This window comes from Octopus sinensis, linkage group LG1, assembly GCF_006345805.1.
Source record: "Octopus sinensis linkage group LG1, ASM634580v1, whole genome shotgun sequence".
Taxonomy (NCBI): domain Eukaryota; kingdom Metazoa; phylum Mollusca; class Cephalopoda; order Octopoda; family Octopodidae; genus Octopus; species Octopus sinensis.
Genome location: NC_042997.1, coordinates 153,719,604 through 153,747,240, shown reverse-complemented (window position 1 = coordinate 153,747,240; position 27,637 = coordinate 153,719,604). Strand labels below are relative to the sequence as shown.

The 27,637-nt window shown below is 35.6% G+C and overlaps 2 protein-coding genes and 1 non-coding gene across 3 annotated transcripts; 2 read left to right on the top strand and 1 right to left on the bottom strand.

Moving 5' to 3' along the window:
- Positions 1–488: 488 nt before the first annotated feature.
- On the top strand, positions 489–16,335 carry LOC115213909 (nucleolar protein 58). The gene is made up of 15 exons (XM_029782890.1): positions 489–648; positions 2,585–2,661; positions 3,063–3,115; positions 3,599–3,723; positions 4,101–4,237; positions 7,671–7,735; positions 8,359–8,493; positions 8,588–8,733; positions 9,528–9,654; positions 10,774–10,937; positions 12,480–12,614; positions 12,711–12,769; positions 13,289–13,407; positions 15,914–15,949; positions 16,192–16,335. Exons 1-15 carry the CDS (start codon positions 604–606, stop codon positions 16,266–16,268), a joined length of 1,500 nt encoding a protein of 499 aa, XP_029638750.1. The 5' UTR covers positions 489–603; the 3' UTR covers positions 16,269–16,335.
- Positions 16,016–16,088, top strand: LOC115220698. The gene has a single exon (XR_003882590.1). It is a non-coding gene; the product is annotated as a small nucleolar RNA SNORD83 (small nucleolar RNA).
- On the bottom strand, positions 16,304–27,321 carry LOC115213917 (nmrA-like family domain-containing protein 1). Its single transcript, XM_029782904.2, has 5 exons — positions 26,897–27,321; positions 24,223–24,350; positions 22,570–22,813; positions 20,047–20,240; positions 16,304–16,632 (listed from the first exon to the last, which is right to left on the bottom strand). Exons 1-5 carry the CDS (start codon positions 27,102–27,104, stop codon positions 16,411–16,413), a joined length of 996 nt encoding a protein of 331 aa, XP_029638764.1. The 5' UTR covers positions 27,105–27,321; the 3' UTR covers positions 16,304–16,410.
- Between the last annotated feature and the right edge of the window lie 316 nt (positions 27,322–27,637).

Sequence of the window (27,637 nt, the reverse complement as noted above, 5' to 3'; positions counted from 1 at the left end):
TTATGTAATAGGAATCACTTTTAGTCAGTTAGTCATCTTAAAATATTTAATTACTGGGACTATTATTTATGGTATATTATCGCTCATGACATGTCTATGTGGTTTAATTTCCTTTGATAGAATTAACGTTTTCTCCATTTTATGTTAATAAAATAAGTATCTTATCATTTATTTCTCCTAAATAATGAAATCTTTCGATTACTGCACGCAAGTGCAAATATGCTACACCGGTTGAATTCGGCCGTAAACCAACTCGTTATAACCGCCAAATTTCAGCAATAATTGACCCATCATATTTATATATATAATATATACAAATTTGATATACAACATTCTAATAATTTGAAACTTGGCCTAAACACGGTATTTATTAATATTTATTAAGTGCTACGTAAAGAGAGAGAGAGGGGGAGAGATAGAGAGGGAAAGAGAGAGAGCGAGCACTTGCATGAAATGACGACAGTAATCCATTGGTTTATGGTAATGATGTTCAGTTTAACGGAAGTTAGGAATTGTGGGAGAAAGCGGTAAAGCACGCTTTGCTTTCTTTCTTACCACGAGGGTGTTGACTGCTTCGTCGTGAGGCCGTCTCTCCCGTCAAGCATGTTGGTTTTATTCGACACGGCCACTGGCTATGCCATATTTAAGGTAAGATATAACAATTAAATGAAATAAATATTGTGCAATACATGTTGATTAACATTTTTTGTGCATTTCTATGAACTAAAAGCCGCATTATCTGGTCATTATTTAACATTGCCCTACATAACGTGATCCTTCCATGCCTTGTCCACGTGGTGACGAAATAAGGTCCTTTGGAAGTAATTATCTGTTGTTAAATAAATCGACTAGAAAATGTTTTTAAATGTAATTTACAATTAATTTTATAATTTATTAATTTTATTATTTTTTATTTTAAATTTTCTTAAACTAATTTCTCTGATCTTATCTTTGAAAAAAAGTTATTTTTTTATTTACTTCGACAATTCAAATCTTCCTCGTGCTTTTTCAAATTGTTGAAAATATCTGAAACAAGTTTTTTCCTGATATTTTGTGATTAAAATAATTCCATCATTTTAATGTCATCACGTGTTTCATTTCTACCCGCTCCACGCGTACATCGGAGACTTAAATAAAGCCGGCACCTTAATTTTTAAACAAATAAATCACGGGCACGACTAAATATTGATACAGGAAGACATGCATCAATTACTCCGGTCATGGGTTGCTTAAACTTAGTAAACTTTGATTAGTTCCAAAATATCATCGAATGCGTTCCAGGCATAATCGTCTCGTCTTCCATGGATCAAGGTTGGCCATCGTCCATTTGCACAGGTATTTGTAGGCCTGAGCAAGACTTAGTTGCACATACATGCAAATCTCTACACTACTGATGTGTGCCGGTGCAGCTAGTCACTGTCGTTGCGGACGACGCAATGACCCCCCGACTCATTAACTGCTTCGCCAGTACATCACACAAGATTAATACTTCTTTCGACCGCAAAAAGGGGAAAGTTAAAGTTGATCTCTGTTTTTCGGGATTTAAATCCAGTGTTGAGGGTAAAAAAAAAAAATTCTCTTTTATTGTGGTTTTACTTGCATTTCTCAATTTGATCGAGTGTACTATCAAAAGTTAGGTATCTGAAATAAATTTTTTAAATTGTTAAAATTGCGACTGAGTTATATGAAATTCTGTATGTGTGGTTAAATTCCCTTGGCAAGTGTGTTCCATGTTCAATCTCACTGCCCGACGTCTTAGGTGTCTCCAGAGTCCCAGGCTAGTCGATGCCTTATGAATTAATTTGATTGACGGAACGTGTGGAAGTCCTTCGTGTAATATATGTGAGTCTGCCTGTCCTCACCGCTTGACAACCGGAGTTTGTTTGTTCACGTCTTTGTAACTAGCGGTTCATCAAAAGGGTAAAATACTCGAAAATTTTACCGTCAAAAGAACCGACTACCAGACTTGAAGAAATACGGGCACTACTTAGAAACGGGTCCCGATGCATCTTCGTAACGATATGACGGAGAGGTAATCTAGTTTTACCAAAACTGCTGGGTGCGAGGCGGTGCCCCAGTATGACCGCGGTTCAGTGACAGAAAGTCGATCGATGAAAGTTATTGGGAACCCAACTAAGCAGGAATATTTTGAAGCAAACAATAGACGTCGAGAAATTTTCATTCTTTAACAATAATGTGTGTGTATTACATACGATACTTAGAACTTGGTAGATAACTCTTCGTGTTAAAATGGTAAGTAGTACAGTGGACATAGACAGTAAAAGCACCCCAGAGGCACAGGAAATTATGAAAGGATTAGGGTAGGAGAAAAGATTTTGATATACCCACTAAATATACTTTGCTTGGAGTTGGTAGGGGAGGGGAACCTTTGGGTAGAATTTTTTTTAGAATCATCTGAGATCTGTGTGCTAAATCAATAATCAATTTTTAAATGTCCTCATGATAAAAAAAAAAAAAAAGATTTTAAACGAGCTTTCTGAGGCAGTTGACCTTAGCAAAAGGCAATAAGTACATTTTCAGTCAATTTAATATTTGAGTGCAATGTTGTTTTTTCTCTTTTCAGCTATTAGATGAGAGCAAATTATCGAAATCCGAAAACTTATTTCACGACTTTAAGACTTCTGATTCTGCAAACAAAATGTAAGTACAGCATTTCATCCTACTGAAATTAAAATGTTTTCTCTATTGCTTGGTTTGATATGAAATTCAATTTGGTCTTTCCTATTGATCTAAAATTTGAGTGTATAATTGGCACTGTCATGCTTTTAGCTGTCAGAAGTGAAAGTCGTCAACTTCGTGTATTTACTATTTACGTCAGGTTTATATCTTCGTTAACTTACGCCTTATCGGCACTGTCATGCTGTTTAAACTTTATAAATAAATATATTCTTGCAGTGTGTGTATATGTGGCTATATGTCTGACTAATGTGTGTGTGTCTGTATTTATTGTATGTGTGTATAAGTAGTAATGACAGTGCCGTATAATTTGTTGTTTGTAATCAAGTCATATTTGGCTTATTGGAATTTTTTTTTTTTTGTAGATTAAAGTTAAAATATTTCCAGAAATTTGAAGATACTACTAAAGGTCTTGCTGGTAAGTTTATTTGCAATATCATTTCCTCCTGAGAGGCCACTGCTACTACATTTTTTTTCAAGACGATAGAATGTGATTCAAGTTAGATTTGGTGGCTATTGCCAATGTGTCTTACAATTACATACTCATTCAATCAATCTCAATGATAATGAGAGAAGTGGGAACTAAATTTCTGTATTCTCTGACTGATTCTTGCTAAAACTAATCACAATCATTACTACCACTTATCGAGCCTGTAAGTGTTTCTCTTTTAAACAAATTAAATTCCCTTGTGAATTGAATTTGGTACATAATTGTGAATTAACTAAACGCAAAATTTCAATTTATAATGTCTCTTGTCATTCAGAATTATTTTTTAAAACTTCATTTCCTGGCTATTTCAATTAGATAATAAATGTCTTAACATAAAAACAATTTCAATTTTAATTGCTATATACTGTAGAAGGGTTTCTGCAGCTGTTGATCGTGATATTTCTCTTTCAGCAATTACTGCTTCTGTAGAAAGCAAGTTAGGCAGTGACTTAAAGAAATTCCTCAAGAAAACACTTGTGAAAGATGCCACAGAAGAATTGATTGTTGCTGATGCCAAAATTGGTAATCTCATCAAGGTAATTCTGACACTTAGAGATTAAAGCTTTTAGCGTTGTTTTAGTTCATAATTCTCTATCCTTGATGTAATTTGGTAATGTCTGTTCTGTTGTTAACTAATGCATTTTCCGTTGGGGGAAGAGTAGTGATTTCCACATTATTGACTAATGATTATCAACAGAGGCCCATGATTATTCAGAAATTCAATCTTTAAGTATCTTGGATAATTTTCCTGAAACTCGAGTAAATTTTTTCCTGATTCATCATATTGTTAAATAAATTTTTTCCTAAGAAGGTTAATTAAAACTATCATAATGAATGTTTTTTTTTGACAATGTCAACATCACATTTTGTTTCTATGCATTTATTTCTTTGTTTTTGTTTTCTTTGCCCATAGGAAAAGTTTGATATCCCTTGTGTCTGCAATTCCAGTGTTGTTGAATTGTTTAGATGCATTCGGATGCAAGCTGATAATTTACTGACTGGTGTCACGAGTAAAGAGGTAACAGCTATGAATATAGGTTTAGCTCACAGGTAATTTATTTCTGTACAAATTTGTAATATTTAAATCCAGTGGTGTAGTTTATAAACGGAAGTGCACATAGACTATTTTAGATTTAGTTATCTTAGTGGATCATTAATAAGATTGAAAACATGGAGTCGGGGATCAATGAAGAAGACAATGAACTTCTTCATTGATGAACCCAGCTCATTTTCTTATTTTTAAAGACAGCAACTGTTTGATTTGTTGAGACATTAGAATATTAACTCTTTAGCATTCAGATTTGTCAACTTTAATGCTTATTTATTCACATTGTTTTGAATTAATCATGCATTATCTCAAAGTTATGAGATTTCAGTGACATGAATGTTTTTAGAATGATATTGTAGTTCAAGTGTAAAAGGTCAGATCTGGCCAGTTTGAAGATAAAACAGGTGAAATATTTTGGCTATGTCCTGTTTAAATACTAAAGGGTTAATGTTACTAAATATTTATAAAGATGAAAACTTGATTGTAGAATAACAAGATCAATATTGCGAGTAGCATTATACTTAGAATACACTATGTTGCTGGTGTTTTGGTACAAAATGTGGGTGTAATTATCAATTTGTAGTGGTTAAAGCTCCATTTCCATAATGTAGCAGTGTTATCCTGTTGGTGTACATGACATTTTCCATTCTGACAAAAATTTGACAGACATACTCATCAAGCTTGGCTTCTAAGTTCAAAGGTTTTGTAGGACCCACATCACTAACAAAATCCTAATTATATAATGTTTTAGGTATTTTATTAACTCAGTCTAGTGAAAATAAATTGAAACTTAAACAGCCTACATATTAGAAATATCCATAAAAAGGTTAAAATCCTTGGTGGTAGGTGATTCAATGTCTTTGATATGGAAATCCTTCAATGAAGCATTTGTGGTTAGGAAATGCAGGCTTGGCTTTATGATTAAGAAGTTTGCTTCCCAACCACATAATTTTGGATTCATTTCACTGAGACATTTTGCACAAGTGTCTTCTGTAACCCTAGGCTAACCAAAACCTTGTGAGTGGATTTAGCTAACAGAAATTGAAAGAAGCTTGTCATGTGTTTGTATCTCCTTGTCATGGCATTGCATGAGAGCTGTTAATGAGTGTCACTGTCATACCGTGTCATTCATTTCCAATATTTTGTGTAATTTCGATTTAGTTTATATTCTTTAACCCTTTAGCATTCAGATCACTGTCAAATGTAATACTTATTTAATTCACATTGTTTTGAATTAATCATGTGTTATCTTGTAACTTCAAGCTTTCAATGACGTGATTATTTATGTTTACAATGACATTGTAGGGTGTGTCAGGGGAAAGATTTGACCAGTTCAAACCTTTATGATACCAACTTGCCTGTGGCTGACTCTGATTATATGGTACAAACTTCTTGATTTAGAGTGGTCTAAATTAAAACCTTCCAGCAAGTTTACATTCCAAACACCAGCTTAATAATGACAGTTTTCCAAGTCAGGATTAATTGTAATAAAAGCAGTGTTTCAATAGGAATATAAGACCAAAAATCATCATCATTTAACGTCTGCTTTCCATGCTGGCATGGGTTGGACGGTTCAACTGGGGTCTGGGGAGCCCGAAGGCTGCACCAGGCCAGTCAGATCTGGCAGTGTTTCTACAGCTGGATGCCCTTCCTAATGCCAACCACTCCGAATTTGTAGTGGGTGATTTTATGTGCCACCGACACAGGTGCCAGACGAGGCTGGCAAATGGCCACGCTTGGATGGTGTTTTTTTATGTGCCACCGACACAGGTGCCAGACGAGGCTGGCAGACGGCCACGCTCGGATGGTGTTTTTTATGTGCCACCGACACGGGTGCCAGACGAGGCTGGCGAACGGCCATGATCGGATGGTGTTTGTTACGTGCCCACAGCACGGAGGCCAGTCGATGTGGTACTGGCTACGGCCACGTTCGGATGGTTTTCTTATGTGCCACCGGCACTGGTACCACAAAGATACAAATTCCATTGATGTTCATCTATTTTGATTTGATTTTCACTTGCCTCAACAGGTCTTCACAAGTGTCACAAGAAGGAAGGTATGCACAGGTGGACTGACTACGTCCCAGGTAGGGGCCACGGGTTATGGCTTCACTAGTCTTGCCGGGTCTTCTCATGCACAGCATACTTCCATAGGTCTCGGTCTCTAGTCATTTCCATGGTGAGACCTAAAGTTCGCAGGTCGTGCTTCACCACCGAGAAAAACGAATATTTGGGCCCAGATATGGCCAGTTTAAATGCTAAAGGGTTTATGCAGAATAGGTGTTGAGTAAATGTGGTAGATTCCTACATTTGTTTATATTTTTTGATATATTTGGAGATGGTCACATTTTGCCAATTAAACACATGCACTGTATATTTGGTCTTCAGCTTTATTATTATTATAGTTTCTTTCTCAAAGTTCTGTTGTCACATTCTGTGACATCCCACATCTCTTGTTCTTGTTCCATTTTGTCTTTTTTAAAAAAATTTCTATTTAACCCTTTCGATACCAAACCGCCTCTGGCTCTGTATTACAAATGTCTTGTTTTCATAACTTTTGAATTAAAATCTTCCACCAAACGTTTGTCACAATTTATGTTCCTAACACTAGCTTAATGATAGCTAAGTTATTTTACTAAATTCTTAGTTATATTTAAAGTTAATTGAAAGAAACAGCATCTCAAAATAAATACAGTAATGAAAGGGTTAATCATCCCTTCCTGTGTTTGTCATTTGTAAGTTGTTAAGCCAGAGTCTATGATGAAGGCAATGAACATATATACCTTGATGAATTTGTTATTCGTCACTACCACTGAGACATTGGCTTAATACTTAGATGGAAATTGATCCAAATTCCGATTGTGGGTTATATTTTGAGAAACAGGCACAACGAAAGGTTTTTCTTTTTACATGGTTATGAAGAAAGTTTTGTAACAAACTCACAAATTAGCAGTCGTATGATGAGCTTGATTGGATCTTTAGTTTTGGTTATTTTTTTTAATCTTGAAAGAATTCCAATATTTAAAATGTTAAACTTGTTACATGTTTTCTTAGTGTATTGATTTTGAGATTCTCTGCTTTTTTCAATTAGTTTTAAATATAACAAAGCATTTAGTAAAATAACTTAGTTATTATTAAGCTGATGTTAGGAATATAAATTGTGACTAAGGTTTGGTGAAAGATTTTAATTCAAACCTTACGAAAACAAGTCATTTTGTACTATAGAGCTTGAGGCGGTTTCAGCTGTGTTGGTACTGAAAGGGTTAATGTTCTGACTTTACAACACTTTCATTAATTTTTCTTAAGTTACACAATATTAAGAGATACATAAATTAAAATTAGGTGTTGAGTAAAGACTAGATGTTTCCATGGAGATGTATTTGCAATAGAGGTGTATTCCTGTCTTGGTAGTTATTGTTTTAATTTTCCTTTTCAGCCTCTCAAGATATAAACTGAAGTTCAGTCCTGATAAAGTTGACACGATGATTGTTCAAGCAATTAGTAAGTAGATATTAAACCAGTTTGTTTTGACTATGACAAATGACCAAGTTGATAGTATTCTACTTAATATTAGTCTAGCTTTTTTTCATACCAACATGTCTGCAATCATCCTTGGTTCCACAATACAAACTTAGTGTGTTAAAATGATCTGAATTAAAATTTTCCATCAAAATTCCTTATTTGATCCAGACCCCCAGCTTAGTGACAGTTATTTTACTAAATTCTTCATTAATTGCAAAATAATTAAAAGAATGATATTTCAACAGAAATAGTGGTAACAAAAATGTTAAACAACACACTTAGACGTTTAGAAATCAGGTATTTTTAATTTTTTAATAGTTGATACTAACCTGAGACCACCCTTGATTCTCCGATATAAACTTCCTAAGTGATCTAAGTTAAATTCTTCCCCTAATTAATTTCATGTTAATTCCAGATTAATAATGACAAAGCAGTTTTATTAAATTTTTTCATTTTGAACATTTATTGGAACAAAGTGTTTAAATAGAATTATGGTAACAAAAAATTTAATAAGAATGGATGTGTTAAGTGTTGATTTACATATAGAATTTTTTGGAAATGTATATTTTGAAATTAATTATAGAATTTTATATTTCTTGCAGCACTCCTTGATGATTTAGACAAAGAACTCAATAATTATGTAATGAGAGCTAAAGAATGGTATGGTTGGCATTTTCCAGAATTATCTAAAATAGTATTAGATAATCTTGCATTTGCTAAAACTGTTGATTTAATGGGTAAGTTTTTTTTCTTCTATGTAGTTTGTGATAACTTTGTTTCACTATTGTACTAGGTGTTGACTGAAATTCTTAATTTTTTTTTCTCTTTTAGGTGATAGGACCAATGCTGTGAATTTAGACTTTTCTTCCATTCTCCCAACAGAGGTTGAAGAGGAACTGAAGGTAACAGCAGAAATATCAATGGGCACAGAAATAACAGAGGAGGATATTAGAAATATTAAAGAGTTATGTAAACAGGTAGGTGAAGATTTTACTTTTTTGCTTAGGTATGGCTATGTGGTTAAGAAATTAAGTCTATAATTATGTGGTTTCATATTTGGTACCATTGTGCAACATCTGGGCAAATGCCTTCCACTATAGGTTTGAATTGAGCAAATAGAAACTGCAGAAGTCTGTTGGAAAGACCATTTATGTCCTTAGATGGTAGTTGTGAAGGCACATAGTTTAGAGTATTCAGGTCACAAATGGAAGCTTCTTGAGCAAGCGGCTTATATTTCACATTTCTCAGTAGCAACTCTCAAAACCAGTCGCAGAGACCAACAGTACAGCTCCGAAAAAAAAACAAAAAACACCAAGTGTAAGAAGCTTCTCATTTCACATGTCTGGCTAAATATGCAAGCACTCACATATATCTATTCATTCTGTCTTGGGGACTTGTCCAATACTTTGTGTCTTGGTTGAGATGAATTTACTGCAAGAAGAAAATAGAAAAAAAAAAAAAAAGGCTTGCCCTAAGCTAAAAGCAAGATTCAGGAAAATGCCATCTCTCACCATGACAAAAGTAAAAATAATACTGTGACAGTATTGTATTGGAAACACTATGCTATATCAATCACATCCAAACAGAAAAAAACACCCAGTTATTGCAATCAGTAAAAGCTCTAGCTGTTTGTAACCATGATGAAACGCCTAAGAACCAGTTTGTAAAATGTCAATATTTAGCTGCAATTTATCAGCTACTCTGTCTGCATTTCGAGTATTCTTTTTTTATTTCATTCTCTTTATTAATATTGGTCTTTTTTGTATTTCAGATCATAGAAATCTCTGAATATCGAACGACATTGTTTGATTATTTAAAAAATCGCATGGTGGCAATTGCACCGAATCTTACAGTCCTTGTAGGTGAACATGTTGGTGCCAGATTAATAGCTCATGCAGGTAGGTTGTTTTTGCCAAATTTGGGCTCTGTTGTTAAGCATTTAGTCTAGCCACATCAGGCCAAAATATTCTACATGCATTATGCTCAAAGTGGGCAGATCTGGTATCTCATACTAAAAACTAAATCCATCATCTCAAAGCCAGAATGTAATGCATGATTATTGTAAAACAATGTGAAGAAATAATAATCACATTTGATAAAGTAATATGAATGCAAAAGGGTTATGGTGATTCAAGCCTTGACCAGTATATCTTTTTACCATGTAGTGTGTTTCTTGGATCACCTTAACCAATGTGGTCTTATGATACAATAGCATTAATTTATTGACCCTGGGACTTAATTGGTGTTCCTGTCAGTACAGGTGCCACTTAGAAACCATCCAGCCCACACTGTAAAGTGGTTGGCATTTGGAAGGGCATCTAGCTGCAAAAACCTTACCAAAACTGACCTTGCCTGTGCTTGTGCCACATAAAAAGCATTACATTCACTCTGCTGGGCGGTTGGTGTTAGGAAGGGCATCCAGCTGTAAAAATCTTGACAAAACAATCACAGAAGTGGTGCATGCTTTTGCTTGGTCGGCTCCTGTCAAACCATCCCACCTGTGCCAGCATGGAAAGCAGACATTAAACGATGATAATGGCTGCTATTTTTATTGGATTATATACATTAATCAGGCTTGTTCTATGTTGTCTTTCTTACAATGCAAGTCATAAATAGCCTTATACAAATTTTGAGCACCAATATATTCTTTACAACTTAATAAAAAAATTCATATTTAACCCTTTAGTGTTCATGACAAATGTAAAGCTTGTTTATTCATATTTTTTTGAATTAATCGTGTCTTATCTCATAGTTTTGAGATTTTGACAATGTTATTATCTATATTTAGAATGACATTGTAGAATAGGTGAGAGAGAGTAGATCTATCCCGTCTGAACATAAAGCAGGAGGCCAGATGTGACAAGTTTAAATGTTAAAGGGTTAAAATTGCTTAGTTTCATTTGAACGTTCTTCTGCATCTAATTATGTAATGCTGCAAGAAACTAGTGAGTTCTTTTGAGATTGCAATGACTTTCTGACAGTGTTATAGTTTTTATTCTTTTCTACATTTACTTCAGGTTCTCTTCTAACCTTGGCAAAACATCCATCCTCTACTGTACAGATATTAGGAGCTGAGAAAGCTTTATTTAAAGCAATTAAGTCTATGCATGATACCCCGAAATATGGACTTATCTATCATGCTGCACTTGTTTCACAGACAAATGCGAAGCTAAAAGGAAGGGTAAGTTGTCTTATTGTATTTTGTATTGGGTACAGAAGATGGAAAGGGGTTGAAAATGAGCGAGATCAAACATATCTTTTTGAATATAAAGACTGCAGTAATCTAATGTAGGTACAGGTCATTGTGGGAAGTGGAATTCTTTAACAACAAACTCCAGTGTTTAATTGGCACTTTTAGTGACCCTGGATGTCGAACTCGGAATGTAACGAGATTAACAAATGCCACACATTTTGCTAAATGTCTCATCAATTCTACTTCTATGCTGCTCAGTAAGATGTAGGCTACAGATTTAGGAGGAAAGGTTTGCCCATTAAATTGATCCCAGTACTTGTCTGGTATGTGTAGGGCTTTAATGAATTACATTTTGAGATGTTGAACAGTGTAACTCAATTGTTTACATAGTGACATCATGTTTTCACAAATGTCCTATTGAGATTTGCACTGAAATTCTCAGGAAAAATATGACTAAATTATTTCAACCACTTGTGGTTGCTTGGTGACACATGCAAGTAAAATTCTTGGCTGGCTACAGCCACCTTAGTAACAATTTTTATGATTGACCATCGCTCTTATTCTATACATGTGTAAGAATGAGTATGCAACCTATATTATCAAAGAGAAATGGAGACAATATGGGGTAAAGTCTTTAGTCATCCCACCTGCTGTTGGCAACTAAATAAATAAAATGCACCATTTCACTCTGAAAGAACTTGTTTCTTGATTTATAGGTGTTGGTAAATAACTTAGAAAATTATTCTTATTATGATGAAAGATCCTAATCTAGACTTTTAGCAGTCAAGCCCCTCCTCAATGATGGCGATACATGAAAGGCACCTGTGATGGTGACGTAAAAAGCACCCACTACTACACTCTCGGAGTGGTTGGCATTAGGAACGGCATCCAGCCATAGAAACCAAGCCAAAATCAGACTGGATCCTGGTACAGCTCTCTGGCTTACCAGTTCCAGTTGAACTGTCTAACCCATGCCAGCATAGAAAACAGGTGCTAAATGATGGTGATTACCCTGTCGAATGTAGTGCTTATTCACATAATTGTTATTTTCAATAAAAGTCCATTTTGCATGGGTTGAACAGCTTGATAAGAACTGGCAAGGCTAGGGGCTGCACTAAATTCTGAACTTTTGGTTTGGTTACTACACCTGGAAGCTCTTCCTAAGATCTATCACTTTATTGAGTGTACTGAGTGCTTTTTGCATTGTTTTGAATTAATCTCGCTTTGCTTGAGATTTTGGTGATGGCTCTTTATTTTTAGAATAACGTGGTGTAGGTATGAGAGGCCTGATCTGACCAGTTTGAACATGATTCAAGTAAAATTGTTGGGCTGGATATGGCTGGTTTACATGATAAAAAGTTAAATATATCATTGTTGGTTTTATATCTGGGATTCAGAGGTAGGTTGGGGTTGTGAAAGGTTAAATGATGTTGAAATACTCATTGGCTTTCTTTGAAATAACAGTAAATTTATTCTTTACATACACTTGGTCTTTGGTTATATTTCAAGTCTAAAAATTAATTATTTCAGATTTCACGTTCACTTGCTGCTAAGGTATCCTTAGCTGTGAGATATGATGCACTTGGCGAAGATGACAGTGCTGAATTAGGAATTGCACAGAGAGCGAAAGTAGAAAAACGGTTAAAGTTAATGGAAGAAGGCAATGTAAGTGCTTATTTTATTATGAATTTCTGTTTCTCTTTGAAATTTTTTGAAGCCTTTAGTATTTTGATTTTTCATTATTTTATTTCTGTTTTGCAGTCACGGAGACTGAGTGGGCATGGGAAAGGAAAGACATTTGATAAATATGAAAATAAAAGGTAAGTTGATTTTAGGTTATATTGACCTTAGTGTCTAAACAGAATTGATGTGAATTATTAGTAGGATATTTTCTTTACTGTGACACTACTTTTAGAGTGTATAGTTGAATATATTGACCTTATTGTTTGGACAACATTTTAATTCAGGACTGGCATTTGTTTTATTACTGCCTTTAAAAGAATTGAAAAAGTAAATTTGGCTGCTGTTTAAACTTGGAATGTAACCAAAATACTCTCAACACATAGCTAAGTGATCCCTCTCCATCATCAAATGATGGGGGAACGGCACTTGTTTTCTAACATCGATTTATTTGTAGCCACTACACAACCAAGAGGCAGTTGTATTGAAATAAAGGACTCCCATCCTTTTCGTATCACCTGAAACAAGTTGGCTCTTGTTTAAATTTTAAAATAAGATAAATTGCAAACAAGTTTAATTAAAAAAAAAAATTCATTTTATTAAATCTCCATTTTGCACTTTTTAACCTCAGGTTATAAAATTTTGCATCTATTTTGCAGTGTTGTTAAGAAATATGATGAAGGCCAAGATTCCACATTGAGTAAGAGCAAAAAGAGAAAATTAGATGAGTCTGTGACAGAAGGCAAATCTTCCAAAAAGAGAAAAGTTGATGAATCTGGTAATTGAGATATTTCTCTTTCAGTATATAATCTTCATTTAGAGATATTTATGTTTGAGACTTGTTAATAATAATGGTTGTAATTCCAATTTCTAGAAATTGGTGAGAAAAGACTTGAAAAATGTGATGTTAACTTTTAGCATTTAAATCAACCCAAATATTCTGTCTACTTCATTTTCAGATATGGCTCTTTGCAACTATCCCACATCATTCTAAAGATTATACAATAGCATCTTTGAAATTTTGAAGCTAAGATAAAATGCATGTGAATTGCAGTTGACAAAGTAATCTGAAGGCTAAAGGGTTAAGCTCAGGTTTGGGGATATTGTCAAGATAGTGCAGAAACTCCACCACAAAATAAAATTGCAAAAACATTCTTTTAATAGGGTGCATTTCTATTTTTAACAGTTGAAGATTCTGTCAACTGTGACACTGAAATGCCAAAAGAAAAGCCTTGATTGCTATCCTCGGGAGTATAGTTTTATTGTACTTCACGCTGGAAAACTCTCAAACATACTATTACATATATATATATATATACATACATGCCTATATGAATTTGCCTAAAAGCCGTCAGCATTTTGCATATAAACTCACCTGAGATCACCAAGTCACCGTTTTAAAGTGATTTAAATTAGAATTTTCTATAATTCAATTCTAGTTCATTTTCGAAGGGCTAGCTTGATAATGAGATATTTAAATCCTGCACTTCCCCCAGATTGGGTAAGTGTGTATTTCTGTGCAGTAGCACACCTGTTTCTGTCTTCATTTCTGACCTAACTCTCTCTGGCCAGGTAACCTTGTACTTCTTTTACAGCAGGACACCTATATCTGTCTCACTATATAACCTTTCCATCATCACCTAAACCGATGCCTCTTTATTTTTTGGTCTAGCAAGTAGTTGGTGACCCTATCAGTGCAGGTGCCACTTAAAATCACTCAGAATCTACAGTGTAAAGTGGTTGGTGTTCGGAAGGGCATCCAGCTGTAAAAACCTTGCCAAAACAGTCACAGAAGGCTGGTGCAAGCTTCGACCCGGCTGGCTCTTGTGGAACCATCCCATGGAAGACGGATGTTAAATGATGATGATAGCACCTAAACCAGCCAAAATAGTCTGTTTTATGTTCAAACTATCCAGATCTGGCCTCTTACATGTACCCTACAACGTTAGTTTATTTTTAAAATACCACATCATTGGAATTTTGAAGCTACAAGATAATGCATGGTTTATTCAAAACAATGTGAATAAATAAGCTATACATTTGACAGTAATCTGAACATTAAGGGGTTAAAACAGTATATTTCATTGAATTGGATATGGTTGGTTTAACTGCTTAGTATTCAGATCATTGTCAAATGTAATACTTGTAAATTTATATTGTTTTTAATTAATCAAGCATTATTCTGTCGCTTTGAGATAATTGATGATATGATAATTTAATTTTTTGAATCACATAGGGTTGATGAGAGATTCCAGATCTGGCCAGTTAGAACATAAAACATGCAGTTATTTGGCTAGGTATGGACGGTTCAAATGCTAAAGGGTTAGTTAGAGAGTGAAGTCAATTAAGTATTTAGATCCTAGATGGCAGCAATGGACCTGTCAACTGGTATGTCTTTCTCATGATGAATGTTGCATTTTGACTGCTTGTGATCTCTGTGAACATTGAATCCACCGAATAAAATCAGATTTTTGTGTGTGAAGTTGCATGGTAACAAACAGGTATTAGACATGTTCTATCATTCAGAAATGATAAAGAATGGCAGGCTGAGAGAGAAAATAAGCATTAGCAGAGGAATGTAGGGGTTAGAGGTGAGGCATGTGTGCCTCAATCTCATAAGAGAAGAGTATGTAGGTTACTGAAATAGACTGAAAAGGTGGCGAGCTGGCAGAAACGTTAGCACGTCGGGCGAAAAGCTTAGCGGTATTTCGTCTGCGTTACGTTGTGAGTTCAAATTCCACCGAGGTCGTCTGTCCTTGTTTGTCCCCTCTGTGTTTAGCCCCTTGTGGGTAATAAAGAAATAGGTTACTGAAATAGACACATGCAATCTGGCTGTCATGGATGTGAAAATGAGATACTGCACTGTTTATTTTGAAACAACACAAAACGTAAGAGAGCAAGAAATGTGTACATAATACATTTTCAGTTGAATTGATAATTTTTAGGGTGAGGCATACACTAGTAATACAAATAAATTGAATAACTTCAGTTCTGAATCCTGTAGACATTCTTTTAATATTTCTGGAGTGAAACTTGGTCTTACATTTCCAAGATGAATTTACCCCATGGCAGTGCTACATTCTGCTAATGAATTATTTTCATTGATTTGGCGTTAGGAAGGGCATCCAGCTGTAGAAACATTGCCAGATAAGACCGGAGCCTGGTGCAGCCTTCTGGCTTCCCAGATCCCCGGTCGAACCGTCCAACCCATGCTAGCATGGAGAACGGACGTTAAACGATGATGATGATGATTTATAATAGATTTACTTTCTTTTAACTTGCAGTGAAGGAAGAGGTCAAATCAGAACCAGAAGAGGCCGGTATGTATATTTGCTTAAAAGTTACTTCATATTTCAATCTTGGAAGGTAGCTTTGTAATAAAGGTCGTCAGATGATGAATTTATCCATTGAAGTGTTAAGCTCATGATGACACTTATCCATCACCCTATTCTGATGGCGAACCTTTTGATTTTCAAAGCTATTTGTATTATTATTAATATTCAGATATTTGTTGTTCTATGAATCGATATTCTTTTAATATGTAATATATTTTACTTTACAGATAAAGATGACACAACAGAAGTAAAAAAGAAGAAAAAGAAAAAGAAAAAAATTAAATCTGAGCCTGAAAGTGAATAATTATTCCGTTCTGTGATAAGATCTGGACTTGTATATATAAATAGCTATAAAATTTTTTATAAAAACACTTCTGGTTTTTTATTGGCATCGCAAAATATTTTTACATGCCTTTTCTTTTTGAGAACCAGTCTAGGTGATTAAACTAGCTCTCTGCAGTTAGTTTATCGTTTTCTTCTAGGGCTTTCAGCAACTTTTCTTTGTTCTGTTTCACCCAATCATCCAAATTTGCAAGTTTAGGATTCAGTTCTCGTGATTCTTCTATGTTACGGTCACTTCTTGCCTGTTTATAAAACCGGAACATATTTGACAGCTCCTTTACACCTGGAATACTCTGATTCTGATCTTCATATTCGTCACAAGAAATCTGGAAGTAGACAAAGGTTTTAAATTTAGCTATGATGGTCCCACAAAGAGAGCAGTAGCCACTCAACTAAAAAGAGAAAGCACAGGTCCAAGGGGAATAGCCTAGTCATTATGCTTGTTAACTGTGTGCTTATTTTTGCTTGACAATTCTATTGAAACGTAAGTCAATGAATGTGGCCCCGTTTAAAACAAGTTCAGCATTCACAATTGGAGATCAGCACTTATGCAGCTGTCTTCAGCCATATACGTCATTATCATACTTGCACAATACAACTGATGTCTCTTAGCTTATTACTAAAGCAATGGTAGTAAATAATGTGGAAAGTCGACGTAACAGTAATGGGGCACTTTAAGAATAAACGTAATTTATTAGAACAAGTGCTGACAAGTCTTTTACCCAATTATTACACCTGAAGAAAAAAAGCCCTCCCCCCCACCGCCAAGTAGAATGCTACTACTTGCAGTTCCTTTTGCATGAAGTATATGGTCCTAAATCATTCAAAGAATCAAGGAGGGTAAATGGTCGTGTGTGAAACTTATAGAAACGTGCTATCAACAAGGTTTTCTAGAAAATGAGCATTGCGACCTGAATCCAAAGAGAAATCGGTCTTTATTATCAAGAAGAAAATCTTTGAAGCCTGAATTGCTACTTGCTGGCACCATTTCTTTAAAAACTAAGATATACACTCTTCAAACGTTGCAAAAACTAAGAAGTCTCAAAAATTTCACTTGAATAAAGGTGGAAAGGGTTTTATCTTGCATTATCTCAATGCTACGGGAATTCAATATGATTATATTTTTCTTAGCGACTATGTAAAGAAATCGGATATAGCTGGAATTGGCCAGTTCAAATAAAGGGGAGTAATTTTCGGTCGGTTGTGGCCAATCTAAACACTAAAAGAAAGTATGCAGTTCAATAGACAAACCTAGATATTGATATTCAGTTCTCTGAAACAATTTCTAACCAAGCACTGATTGAAATTGAGGATCAAGTTTTGGCCATGAGAAGCAAAAATTTACAAGAGTCTAACTTTCGATTGCCAAAGAGAAACTGTCAAATTTGTGAATTAATTTCAAGTGACATGGCAAGAGAGACAAATTATGACATTACAGACATGGTTGGAACTCCATTGCATAAACTTTTTCTGAAGGTAGGAGTCCTAATACTGTTAAGAAATCCTCCTAAATTATGCAATGAGAAGGTTATCTAATGTGATAGAAGCTATTATCATTATTGGATGTGCTTCCGGGAAGACATTTTTATTCCAAGAATTCCAATCAAACCAACAAACATGTCATTTGAGTTCAAATGAATACAATTCCCAGTGCAACTTTGCTTTGCAGTGTCTTGATAAAGCTCGAAGTCAGACTGAAATCTACTGGCTTGCACTTAATTGAGCCTTGCTTTTCTCATGGTCAACTTTATGTTGGTAGTTTGCAAGACTTATTTGTCTATGCTCCAAATCAGAAGCTATTAGGTAATCTCCCTTCATAAAAGTTTGCATTTTTTAAATTATTACTTTTTGTTTTTGTACTATGAATGCATGACTGATTTCCCAATTGAAGAATAAATTTCAATGCCAGGTGCTAGTATATATATATATGATTGGGTTGGCAACTGAGTTTCCACGGTTTTTTTATATTTTTGTCTAGTTAAATTTTAATTATTTTCAGATCGTTATAATGAAATGTCAAGTTAAGAAAAGCAAGCACTTTTGACACCTTTTTGCTTTTAATCAAAGTTCTAAGGCTGCAAAAGCTGCTCGTGACATTTGTGATTGGTATGCCAAGTTTAAACATGGAAATTTTGACCTCAAAGATGCACCTCATTCTGCCCATCTAGTTGAGTTCGATGAAGAGCAATTAAACCAACTTTTGCACGAAAATTCTCTTCAAACATCAAGGGAACTGGCAGAGAAAATGGAATGCTCCCACATAGAGAAGCATTTTCACTCGATGGGGAAGGTTCAGAAGTATGGAGCATGGCTTCCGCATGCTTTAAGTGACAATAGCAAAAATCAAAGATCCACAATCTCTGCTGGTTTGCTTGCTTGTTAGCATAAGGAATGGCTTAGCCCTGGTAAACAAGCAACACCACATATGAAACAAGATCTTCATCGATGTAAAACGATGTGCGTATGAATTGTTTGAACAGAACCAAATGGTCAACGTGAAACTATGTTCAACAGATAGAACAACTCAACACGGCTATTCAAGAGAAAAGTCCTCAGCAGCAGTATGGAGTTCTGCTGCTCCACAACAACGCCCAGCCTCATATCGCCAATATGACCAAGGAAGCCATTCAAATGCATGTCTGGGAAATGCCGCCGCACTTGCCGTACTCTCCTGATTTGGCACCAATGGATTTCCACCCCTTTCGATCTTTTTCAAGTGCTATGCATGGAGTTTCGTTCAATACTGATGCAGAATTGAGAGTTTGGTTGGATCAATTTTTCGAGGTACTGAAATCTTGTTCAATGTTGGAAAGATGTTGTAAACAAGGGTGAATACATTATTGATTAATTAGTTGCTATTTTTTATTAAACCTTTAAAAAAGTTTAAATTTAAAAAAACGGCGGGAACTTAGTTGCCAACCCAATATATATACTCTTTACTTGTTTCAGTCATTTGACTGTGGCCATGTTGGATCACTGCCTTTAGTCAAGCAAATCAACTCCAGCACTTATTCTTTGTAAGCCTGGTACTTATTCTATTGCTCTCTTTTGCCGAACCGCTAAGTTACGGGAACGTAAATACACCAGCATTGGTTGTCAAGCGATGTTGGGGGGACAAACACAGACACACAAACATATATATATCTATACATATATACGATGGGCTTCTTTCAGTTTCCGTCTACCAATTCCACTAGTCTTTGGTTGGCCTGAGGCTATAGTAGAAGACACTTGCCCAAGATGCCATGCAGTGGGACTGAACCCGGAACCATGTAGTTGGTAAGCAAGCTACTTACCACACAGCCACTCCTGTGCCTATATATATATATATATAATGAGGTAGCAAGTTCAATTTTTGGACAGGGCTGTGTGTTGAGTTATCGAGCAAAATACTCCAGTTCACTCAGCTGTAGGAATGAGTTGTGATACCACTGGTGCCAGGCTGCCTTTCCTTGGATAACATTGTTGGCATGGAGAGGAGAGGCTTGTCTGCATGGGAAACTGCCGGTCTTCCATAAACAACCTTACCCAGACTTGTTCCTTGGAGGGGAACTTCCTAGGTGCAATCCCATGGTCATTCATGACTGAAGGGATTTTTCACCTACACACACATCAGTGCATCACTGGAAGAAAATGAAATGACTTACAGGCTATAATGAAATATTTAAGACACCTTATTGTAGTTTTTCTATTGACTGAGAAGCTCATAAAATAGAAAGCAAATCTTTAATTTCACTCACCTGGGCATGGACGAATTCTAGTGGACTAAGATGCTTTGTTAGGATCTTACAACAAGTATGTATAAGGAACTGATCTGCTGCCAATCCAATTGTTTTCTTATGGTATTTCTCTGAATTCATGAATATTGAATGAATACATTCACCAATTTCATCCACACTGATTCCATACATATAAGAGTTGCCAATTGGAATTGCTGAAAAATAAAGAACCTTATTAGCTTATGAATGAATCCAAAATTTAAAACAAAATGTACAGAATTGTAATTTCAAAACCAAAAGGGAAAATATAAACAGGTGTTACACAATAAATGACTTGTGCTTGGGAAGACTCGTCAAGCCAAGTGAAATTGTAGTTGTGGACATTGGCTGTGTCATGCCAATGGCACTTGTGAAATTGTAATCATAACCAATATTAGAAGCATGATCTTCAAATGGTGAGAGTCATGGAGGCGATGACAAGAGACTGAGTCTGCAATATGCTATGCTGAGAAGACTCATTAAGCCAAATGAAATCATAATTGTGGCCATTGCCGGTTAAGCCAAGTGAAATTGTAGTCATGGCTGTTGAAGGTGTCATGTAAATAGCACCTGTACTGGTGGCACATAAAAAGCACCGATCACACTCTTGGAGTGGATGGCATTAGGAAGGGCATTCAGCCATAGAAACCAAACCAAATCAGACTAGAACCTGGTGTGGCTTTCTGGCTTACCAGTTCCAGTCAAACTATCTAACCCATGCCAGCATGGAAAGTGGATGTTAAATAATGATGATGAATGTCTGTATGTCATCATCATCATCATTTAGTATCCGCTTTCCATGCTAGCATGGGTTATATATATATATATATATATATATATATGCACAATGGTTTTCTTTCAGTTCCTGTCTACCAAATCCACTCACAAGGCTTAAGTCAGCCCAAGGCTATGGCAGAAGACACTTGCCTGAGGTGCCACACAGGGGGACTGAACCATGTGGTTGGGAAGATCAAGACATCTTTCAATGCTGTTTCTCTATGCATAATATAACAGTTATTTCACTTTCCTATGCAGCTTTTTTTAAAACGGCAGGGTTTAATTTGAGGGAGAGTTGGTGGTTGTTTCTAACAGGTTGATTGGACATCTCCACCCCTACTTTACTGGCTTGATAACTTTAAATCAACTAGAGGTTTAGGGTTATTTTTGAGAAGTCTATGTATGTAGCTTTATATAGGACTATTTAATACATTCTGTGTCAGGAAGGTATTCACTGCTACAGGAAAACTTTTTTACAAATTATTTTTTTACAGTTCCATCAGGGGTATAATCATTTGCATAATCATTTCAGCATTCACTTTTCATTTATTTCTCCACACCCAATTGTTAAAAAGTTCTACTGTAATTTTTATGCCTGGGTCATTTACAAAGAGATGTAGTAGAAGTGTCAGCATCCTGGTTACAAAAGCGAGACAGAAGTTTTTGATACTTAACAGCAGACAATATGATTAAGAAAAAAATGAAAATCATACAACAGTTTTTGTCTGTTCTCAAATGGTTTCAACAATTGTTTTGCAATGTAACTGTTTCAGTTTGTCATACAGGTAGTGTCATTTTTCCCAATATTTTACGAGAACATGTCAGGCAATGAGGAAATATTGTCTTGCTTGGAAACAGGTGAAGGTTGGTGACGGGATGGATATTCAGATGTAGAAAATCTGTTTCAATAAACTTCATCCCACCCATGTAAGCATGAACACATGGAGATTAAAGATGATAGTATTGTTGGGTAAAACATGACTGTCTAGTTATTACTTCAAACCAACCAGAGCCAAGAGAAGCTGGGCTGTAAAGTCATGGGGAATGATGGCTTTAAAGAAAAGCAACGAAAGAATTGGGAGATCAATAGAAACACCAATATATTTAAAGACATGGAAAAGAGTTACATGTTACACAACAAGTGATAGAGCAATCTTTTACAGGAGCTTCTGCTGGGTAAATATCTACACTGGTACCACCTGACGACCAACAGAGGGGTACACAACATTCTTTGTTATTCTCAAACCTGGTACCTAGCTTGAATGTTTGCAATAAGGTGAAATCTGTGATGGGTGCCTGAGGGTTGAGAGGTAGTATTAACCCTTCAGTGTTCAGATTACTCGGTCAAATGTAATGCTTATTTATTCACGTTGATGTTTTTAGAATGATATTGTAGGATAGGTGAGAAAAGCCAGATCTGAGCAGTTTGCGCATAAAGCAGGAAGAATATTTGGTCTAGATATGGCAGGCTTAAATGACCTTAGACAATAAGTCAAAATATTGAGTGATACAAATCTTTATACCATTTGGCTGGATGTATAATCTTATGAGTTAACCTTTAGAATTCTCTGAAGAACCAATACCATTTACACTTTTTAATATACAGGCTTGTGTGAGGAGGTCCATCAGTTCATGGAAACAGCAACAATTACATGGTGATTATATAAATATAATAAAATACAAAACAAGAATAAAGAATTTTATAGCTGATAGGTTTTGGTTACTTACGTAGTTTATACTTATTTTCTGATATTTTCTGTGGAGGAGTATTTTCATAAAGATTTTCATAATACCATGGTAGTCGGATAATGGTGTACTTATTAACTCCGCTATTTTTTACATATTCTTCAACTTCAGCTTTGCCATCAAAGTGATCACACACTAGGCCACTGATGCGAACTGCACTTTCTAAACCACTGTAGACAACGTGGTTAACTTTCAGTTCACAACATGTGTTTATAATGTTCTTCCCCTGCAAAGAGTAACAATAAATTATAGAATAGATTTCTTTCATTGTATCTTCATATATACATGAAACCATGGAAAAGTTAAATGCAAAATGTTTCTGAAAAATTTACTCGTGAAATATTTAACATACAAAAGACAATCATCATCATTTAATGTCCACTTTTTCCAGGGTTGCATAGGGCAGATGGAAATTGTTGAGACAGATTTTCTATGGCTGGATGCCCTTTCTGTTGCCAACCCTCACCTGTTTCCAGGCAAGATAACCAGACATGGTTTTCATGGAACACTGGAAACAAGCACCATAACTTGTATGATGGTGATGCTAATATATAATAATCATGTGATGTCAATACAAGGGTACATACAAATACATAAATATATATATATATATATTGTGTGAATGTTTATGTCTGTGTTTGTGAGTGTGTTTCTATGTACTTGTCTTGACATGTGAGATATATGACAAGCGTCTTCTTTCTGTCTACCATACCCACTTATGAGGCTTTGGCTGACCCGTGGGTATAGTGGGAGACATTACTCCAGGTGCCACACAGGGGCATTGAACTCAAGATGACATGGTTAGGAAGCAAGCTTCTTAACCACACAGCCACATCTTGCTGCAAGGCAAAGTTAAATGCAAAAGGTTTTTGAATATTTTTGCATCAAATATTTGAGACATAAAATTTCTTCAAATATAAGCAGCTGATATATTTTACCTTTTACTTGTTTCAGTCATTATACTGTGGCCATGCTGGGGCATCTCCTTGAAGAATTTTAGTTCGAAGAATTGACTCCAGTGCTTGTTTTTTTGTTATTTTTTTGAGAAGCCTGGTACTTATTCTATTGGTCTCTATTGCTAAGCTACTAAGTTATGAAGGCATAAACATACCATGGAGGGAGCAAACAAAGACATATGTATGCATGCACACACACACATACAATGCGCTTCTTTCAGTTTCTGTCAACCAAATCCACTCACAAGGATCTGGTTGGCCCAAGGCTCTAGTAGAATACACTTGCCCAAGGTGCCGTGCAGCAGAACTTAATTATAATTTTCAACTCCAAGAAAAACTTCTCCCAAAGGATGACTTAATACCATACAGTATTTTTACAGTCCAGTTCTAGGTCAGCCCCTTTAGAATGGATCTGTAATCAAAAGGTGTTCAGTCAGTGACCATAGTAACTTTCATCCATGCGTTATAATAACATATGGTCGAATGTTTCCTTATTACTTATTATTAAGACAGCAGATGTGAAGTGAAGGACATCTGGGTGATATTTCTAGCTGGCTTGAGTGACTACATAAAAGCTCCCACATACGCTTGTATTATGCAATGCTTTCAACAACACTGATCCTCAGCAAAATGAAAGGAGGAGAACTGTATACATAGAGGAAAAGTTGATATTGCTTACTTGTTGCACTTCACAAGATTTATCCATTGTTTCAAAGTAATCTGTGACAGCAAAACATCCCCATGCTCCTTTTAGACAGTCTCTGATCAGGTCACATTCTTCATAATCTCCTTCGACTACTTCACAACCTGTGAACACATGCAAAAAAGGGAAAATATTTAAGCTTTTGGCATTCTGATAACTCTCAAATGTAAGGCTAATTTATTCACATTGTTTTCAATTAGTCATGCATCATCTCATAGCTTCAAGATTTCAGCAGAATTGGAGAAGAAATTCCAGGTATGGAAACAAAATCTGGAATCAAAGGGCCTTAAAGTTAACCTAGTGAAGACCAAAGTTGTTGTAACTAAGAAAGAAGATAAAACTCTTTTTCTGTCAGGTAAATGGCTCTGCTGAATATGTTGGAAAGGAGTTGGAAGAAATTCCACTCACTGAACCCAGTATAAACTATGGACATGAGGTGCAGTGGAATCATAGGTAGTTTAACAGATAAGTCGTCTTAATGCCCAGGAGGCTCTCTGCAAGTTGTAAATCGTTTCTCTTACCTAGGTGACCAAATTAGCAATGGTGGAGGATGCTCTGAAGGTATTGTTTCTAGAATAAGAATTGGGTGGTGGAGGAAGTTCAGAGATCTGTTACTTCTGTTAGCAACAAAAGGACTTTCTCTCAGAGTGAAAGGTAGACTATATGATGCTTGTATGCAAATGGCTATACTCCATAGTAGTGAGACATGGGCTCTGAATGCAGAAGACATGCGTAGACTAGAGAGAGAGAGAGATGAAGGTAGTATGCTCCATTGGATGTACAACATCAGTGCGTATGTACAACAAAGTGCAAATGTATTGAGAAAAAAGTTGGGCATAAGAGGAATCAAATGTAGCATGCAAGAGAGAAAACTATGTTGGTTTGGACATGTGAGGTGTATGAATGAGGACAGCTGCATAAAGAAGTGCTGATCACTGAAAGTGGATGGTATTTGCAGAAGAGGGAGGCTCAGGAAGACATGCGATGAAGTAGTAAGGACTGATCTCTGGATATCGGGCCTCACGGAGGAAATGACAATAAACGAAGACACCTGAAGTTCTTGAGAAAACCCATCCACGTCAGTGAAACTGAGTTCTAGAAGTCCTGTGTGTCCCATACACACTTAAGAAAATTTCTCACACACTACAAACTACATCTCTTCTTTTCCTCACATTTCCACTTCATGCGCTCAGCTTACTTCCCACTCCCCTATCCTGTCCTCTTGGCTCTGTGCAATTGTATCACTGCTATCTGCAAGCTTCCGACCTGTTCTACCCATGCTCTGTCTTACTGTATCATTGTGTATTCCCAGCACTTTGCCACCATCTCTATCCTGCTGTCTCCCTCTCTCTCCTTCTCCTGAACGTTCCTCTGGTTAGGTAACCATGTATTTCCTTAGCAGCAGCGCACCTGTTTCTGCCTTCATCCCTGATCTCTCTCTCTCTCTCCGGCGGGGTAACTTTGTACCACCTCTACAGCAAGACACCTGTTTCTGTCTCTCTGCCTCACTATAACCTTTCATCATCTGACACAAGATCACATCCTCCAATGTCCCCTCTCTTAAATAATTTATCTGCATCATCATGTAGTGTCCCCCACCCCAAACATGGTGGGCCGTTGGGTGTCTCTGTTCGAGGGATTTTGCCCGTTAGACAGGTTTCATTGTCACACCTCTCCTTACTAAGCGAATAGGGTAGGATAACCCAGCTCAATCGCCGATCACGGGGAAGGTTGTCCTGAGTTATATGGTATTAATTAATAGATAAAATAAATGGAAATAATATTTAATTATCAACTTATTATGAACATAGGAACTGAGATTTAGGGAAATATCTAAAACATTCAATATTTATCTTCCTAAAACAAATCCTGATTAGGGAAATGTGCCACAGAAACGATTGTTTACTTTCCTTTTACGCTCAAATTCAATTCCCGCCAAGGTCGACTCCGTTCTTTATACTTCTGAGGTCGATAAAACAAATACTAGTCAACTTTTGGGTCATATTTAATTGATTGCTTTTTTACGTATAACATTTGTGGCATTGAGCCTTCCGTTAGAAGTCGATATATCTCTACTGACAAGCTAACTCGCACTTGTAAACCATTTTCACCAGATTTGTATCCCCTGTATCAAAATATTTATTTATCGTGGTAAATAAAAAAAAGCGAGGAAAATGTAAAACTTGGACGAGAAAAAAAAATTAAAATATGTAACTTTGAAACTGTATATAAATTGCACAATATTCTACAATAATTATAGAGTGGTAAACATTCACATATCTCAAATTAATAATTAAAAGCTTTTGTTTTTCTGTCTAGTGATGAATGACGTTATTCTGTGTTCTTTAATATTAAGAATATCCCGAATAAAGATATTGCAGGAAACAAAGAACGGTTTTAGTGTAAATAGATTTAAAATTTCATTTGCAACATCAATGTTTTTCGTTCAGTTATTTATTACCCTTTAAAACTTTATAAAAATTTAAAGTTCAGTCTTTTCTGATATATGTAAGAAGTATTTTGACTACATTTTCCCATTATTCGAATTTAGTTAAAGATACGAAATTAAAAAAAAAAACTGAACAGCTTGTTTCAAATATACACATTAAATTTGGTCGAAAATTTATCGAAATGAAATACAATAACGTACCTAACTCTTTTAATTCTTGGGCTCTTTCTCCGTCTGGATGTCTTGTTACTGCTCTTACTTTAAACTTTGAACTTTCTTGGCACAGGGCTCTAACAACAGATCCACCTTGCATACCAGTGGCACCAAAAACTGTTATAATTTTTGTCTCATTTTCTGATTCTGTCTCGGGTTCTGCTGTCTCAGGTTCTTTCTCAGCTTCCTCCGCCATAATTTTGATATTTTTGGGTGGAATTTTTACAACTCAAATAAGTGGTATGTTGATATAAATAAGTGCAATTTTCAAATGTTTATTAGCATTCAAAAAAAGATAAAAACACACACACACACGCTGGAATGAGCCGCTTAAGGAATATTTTAAATGAAAACACTATGAGCGGTGGCGAAGTGACAGTTGACGATTAGCAAGTGCTTTATCAGTAGTCTCCCTTTGATATAGTTAAAACATTATGAGAACGCTTAAATCATTTCTTTAAAATTAAAAAAATCAATTAATTTAAAAAAAAAATTATTACTCAATAAAATCTTGAAAATGATTTTATTCTCATAAAATTTTGTACACAATATAAAATGTAGCTGAAATCCTGCCGAAATTTACTTTGCCTGTAATCATTAATAATTAAGCATAAAATATTTGACCTGTCAAATTACAGGATCAATCTGACCTTCCATAATGCATTCTGGTCGTGAGTAGAATTCTAATAAAGGAAAACTTTGCTTATTTTAATGGCTTCCTAATTAAAC

Excerpts from the sequence above, each read along its gene's own strand:
- LOC115213909 (XM_029782890.1), top strand. The coding sequence starts at position 604 with ATGTTGGTTTTATTCGACACGGCCACTGGCTATGCCATATTTAAG. Across the intron at positions 10,938-12,479 it reads ATGCGAAGCTAAAAGGAAGG|ATTTCACGTTCACTTGCTGC; the intron begins GTAAGTTGTCTT and ends TAATTATTTCAG. Across the intron at positions 13,408-15,913 it reads GAGAAAAGTTGATGAATCTG|TGAAGGAAGAGGTCAAATCA; the intron begins GTAATTGAGATA and ends TTTAACTTGCAG.
- LOC115213917 (XM_029782904.2), bottom strand. The coding sequence starts at position 27,104 with ATGGCGGAGGAAGCTGAGAAAGAACCTGAGACAGCAGAACCCGAGACA. Across the intron at positions 22,814-24,222 it reads AATCTTGTGAAGTGCAACAA|GGGAAGAACATTATAAACAC; the intron begins GTAAGCAATATC and ends TACTCTTTGCAG. Across the intron at positions 16,633-20,046 it reads TAGAATTCGTCCATGCCCAG|ATTTCTTGTGACGAATATGA; the intron begins GTGAGTGAAATT and ends GTCTACTTCCAG.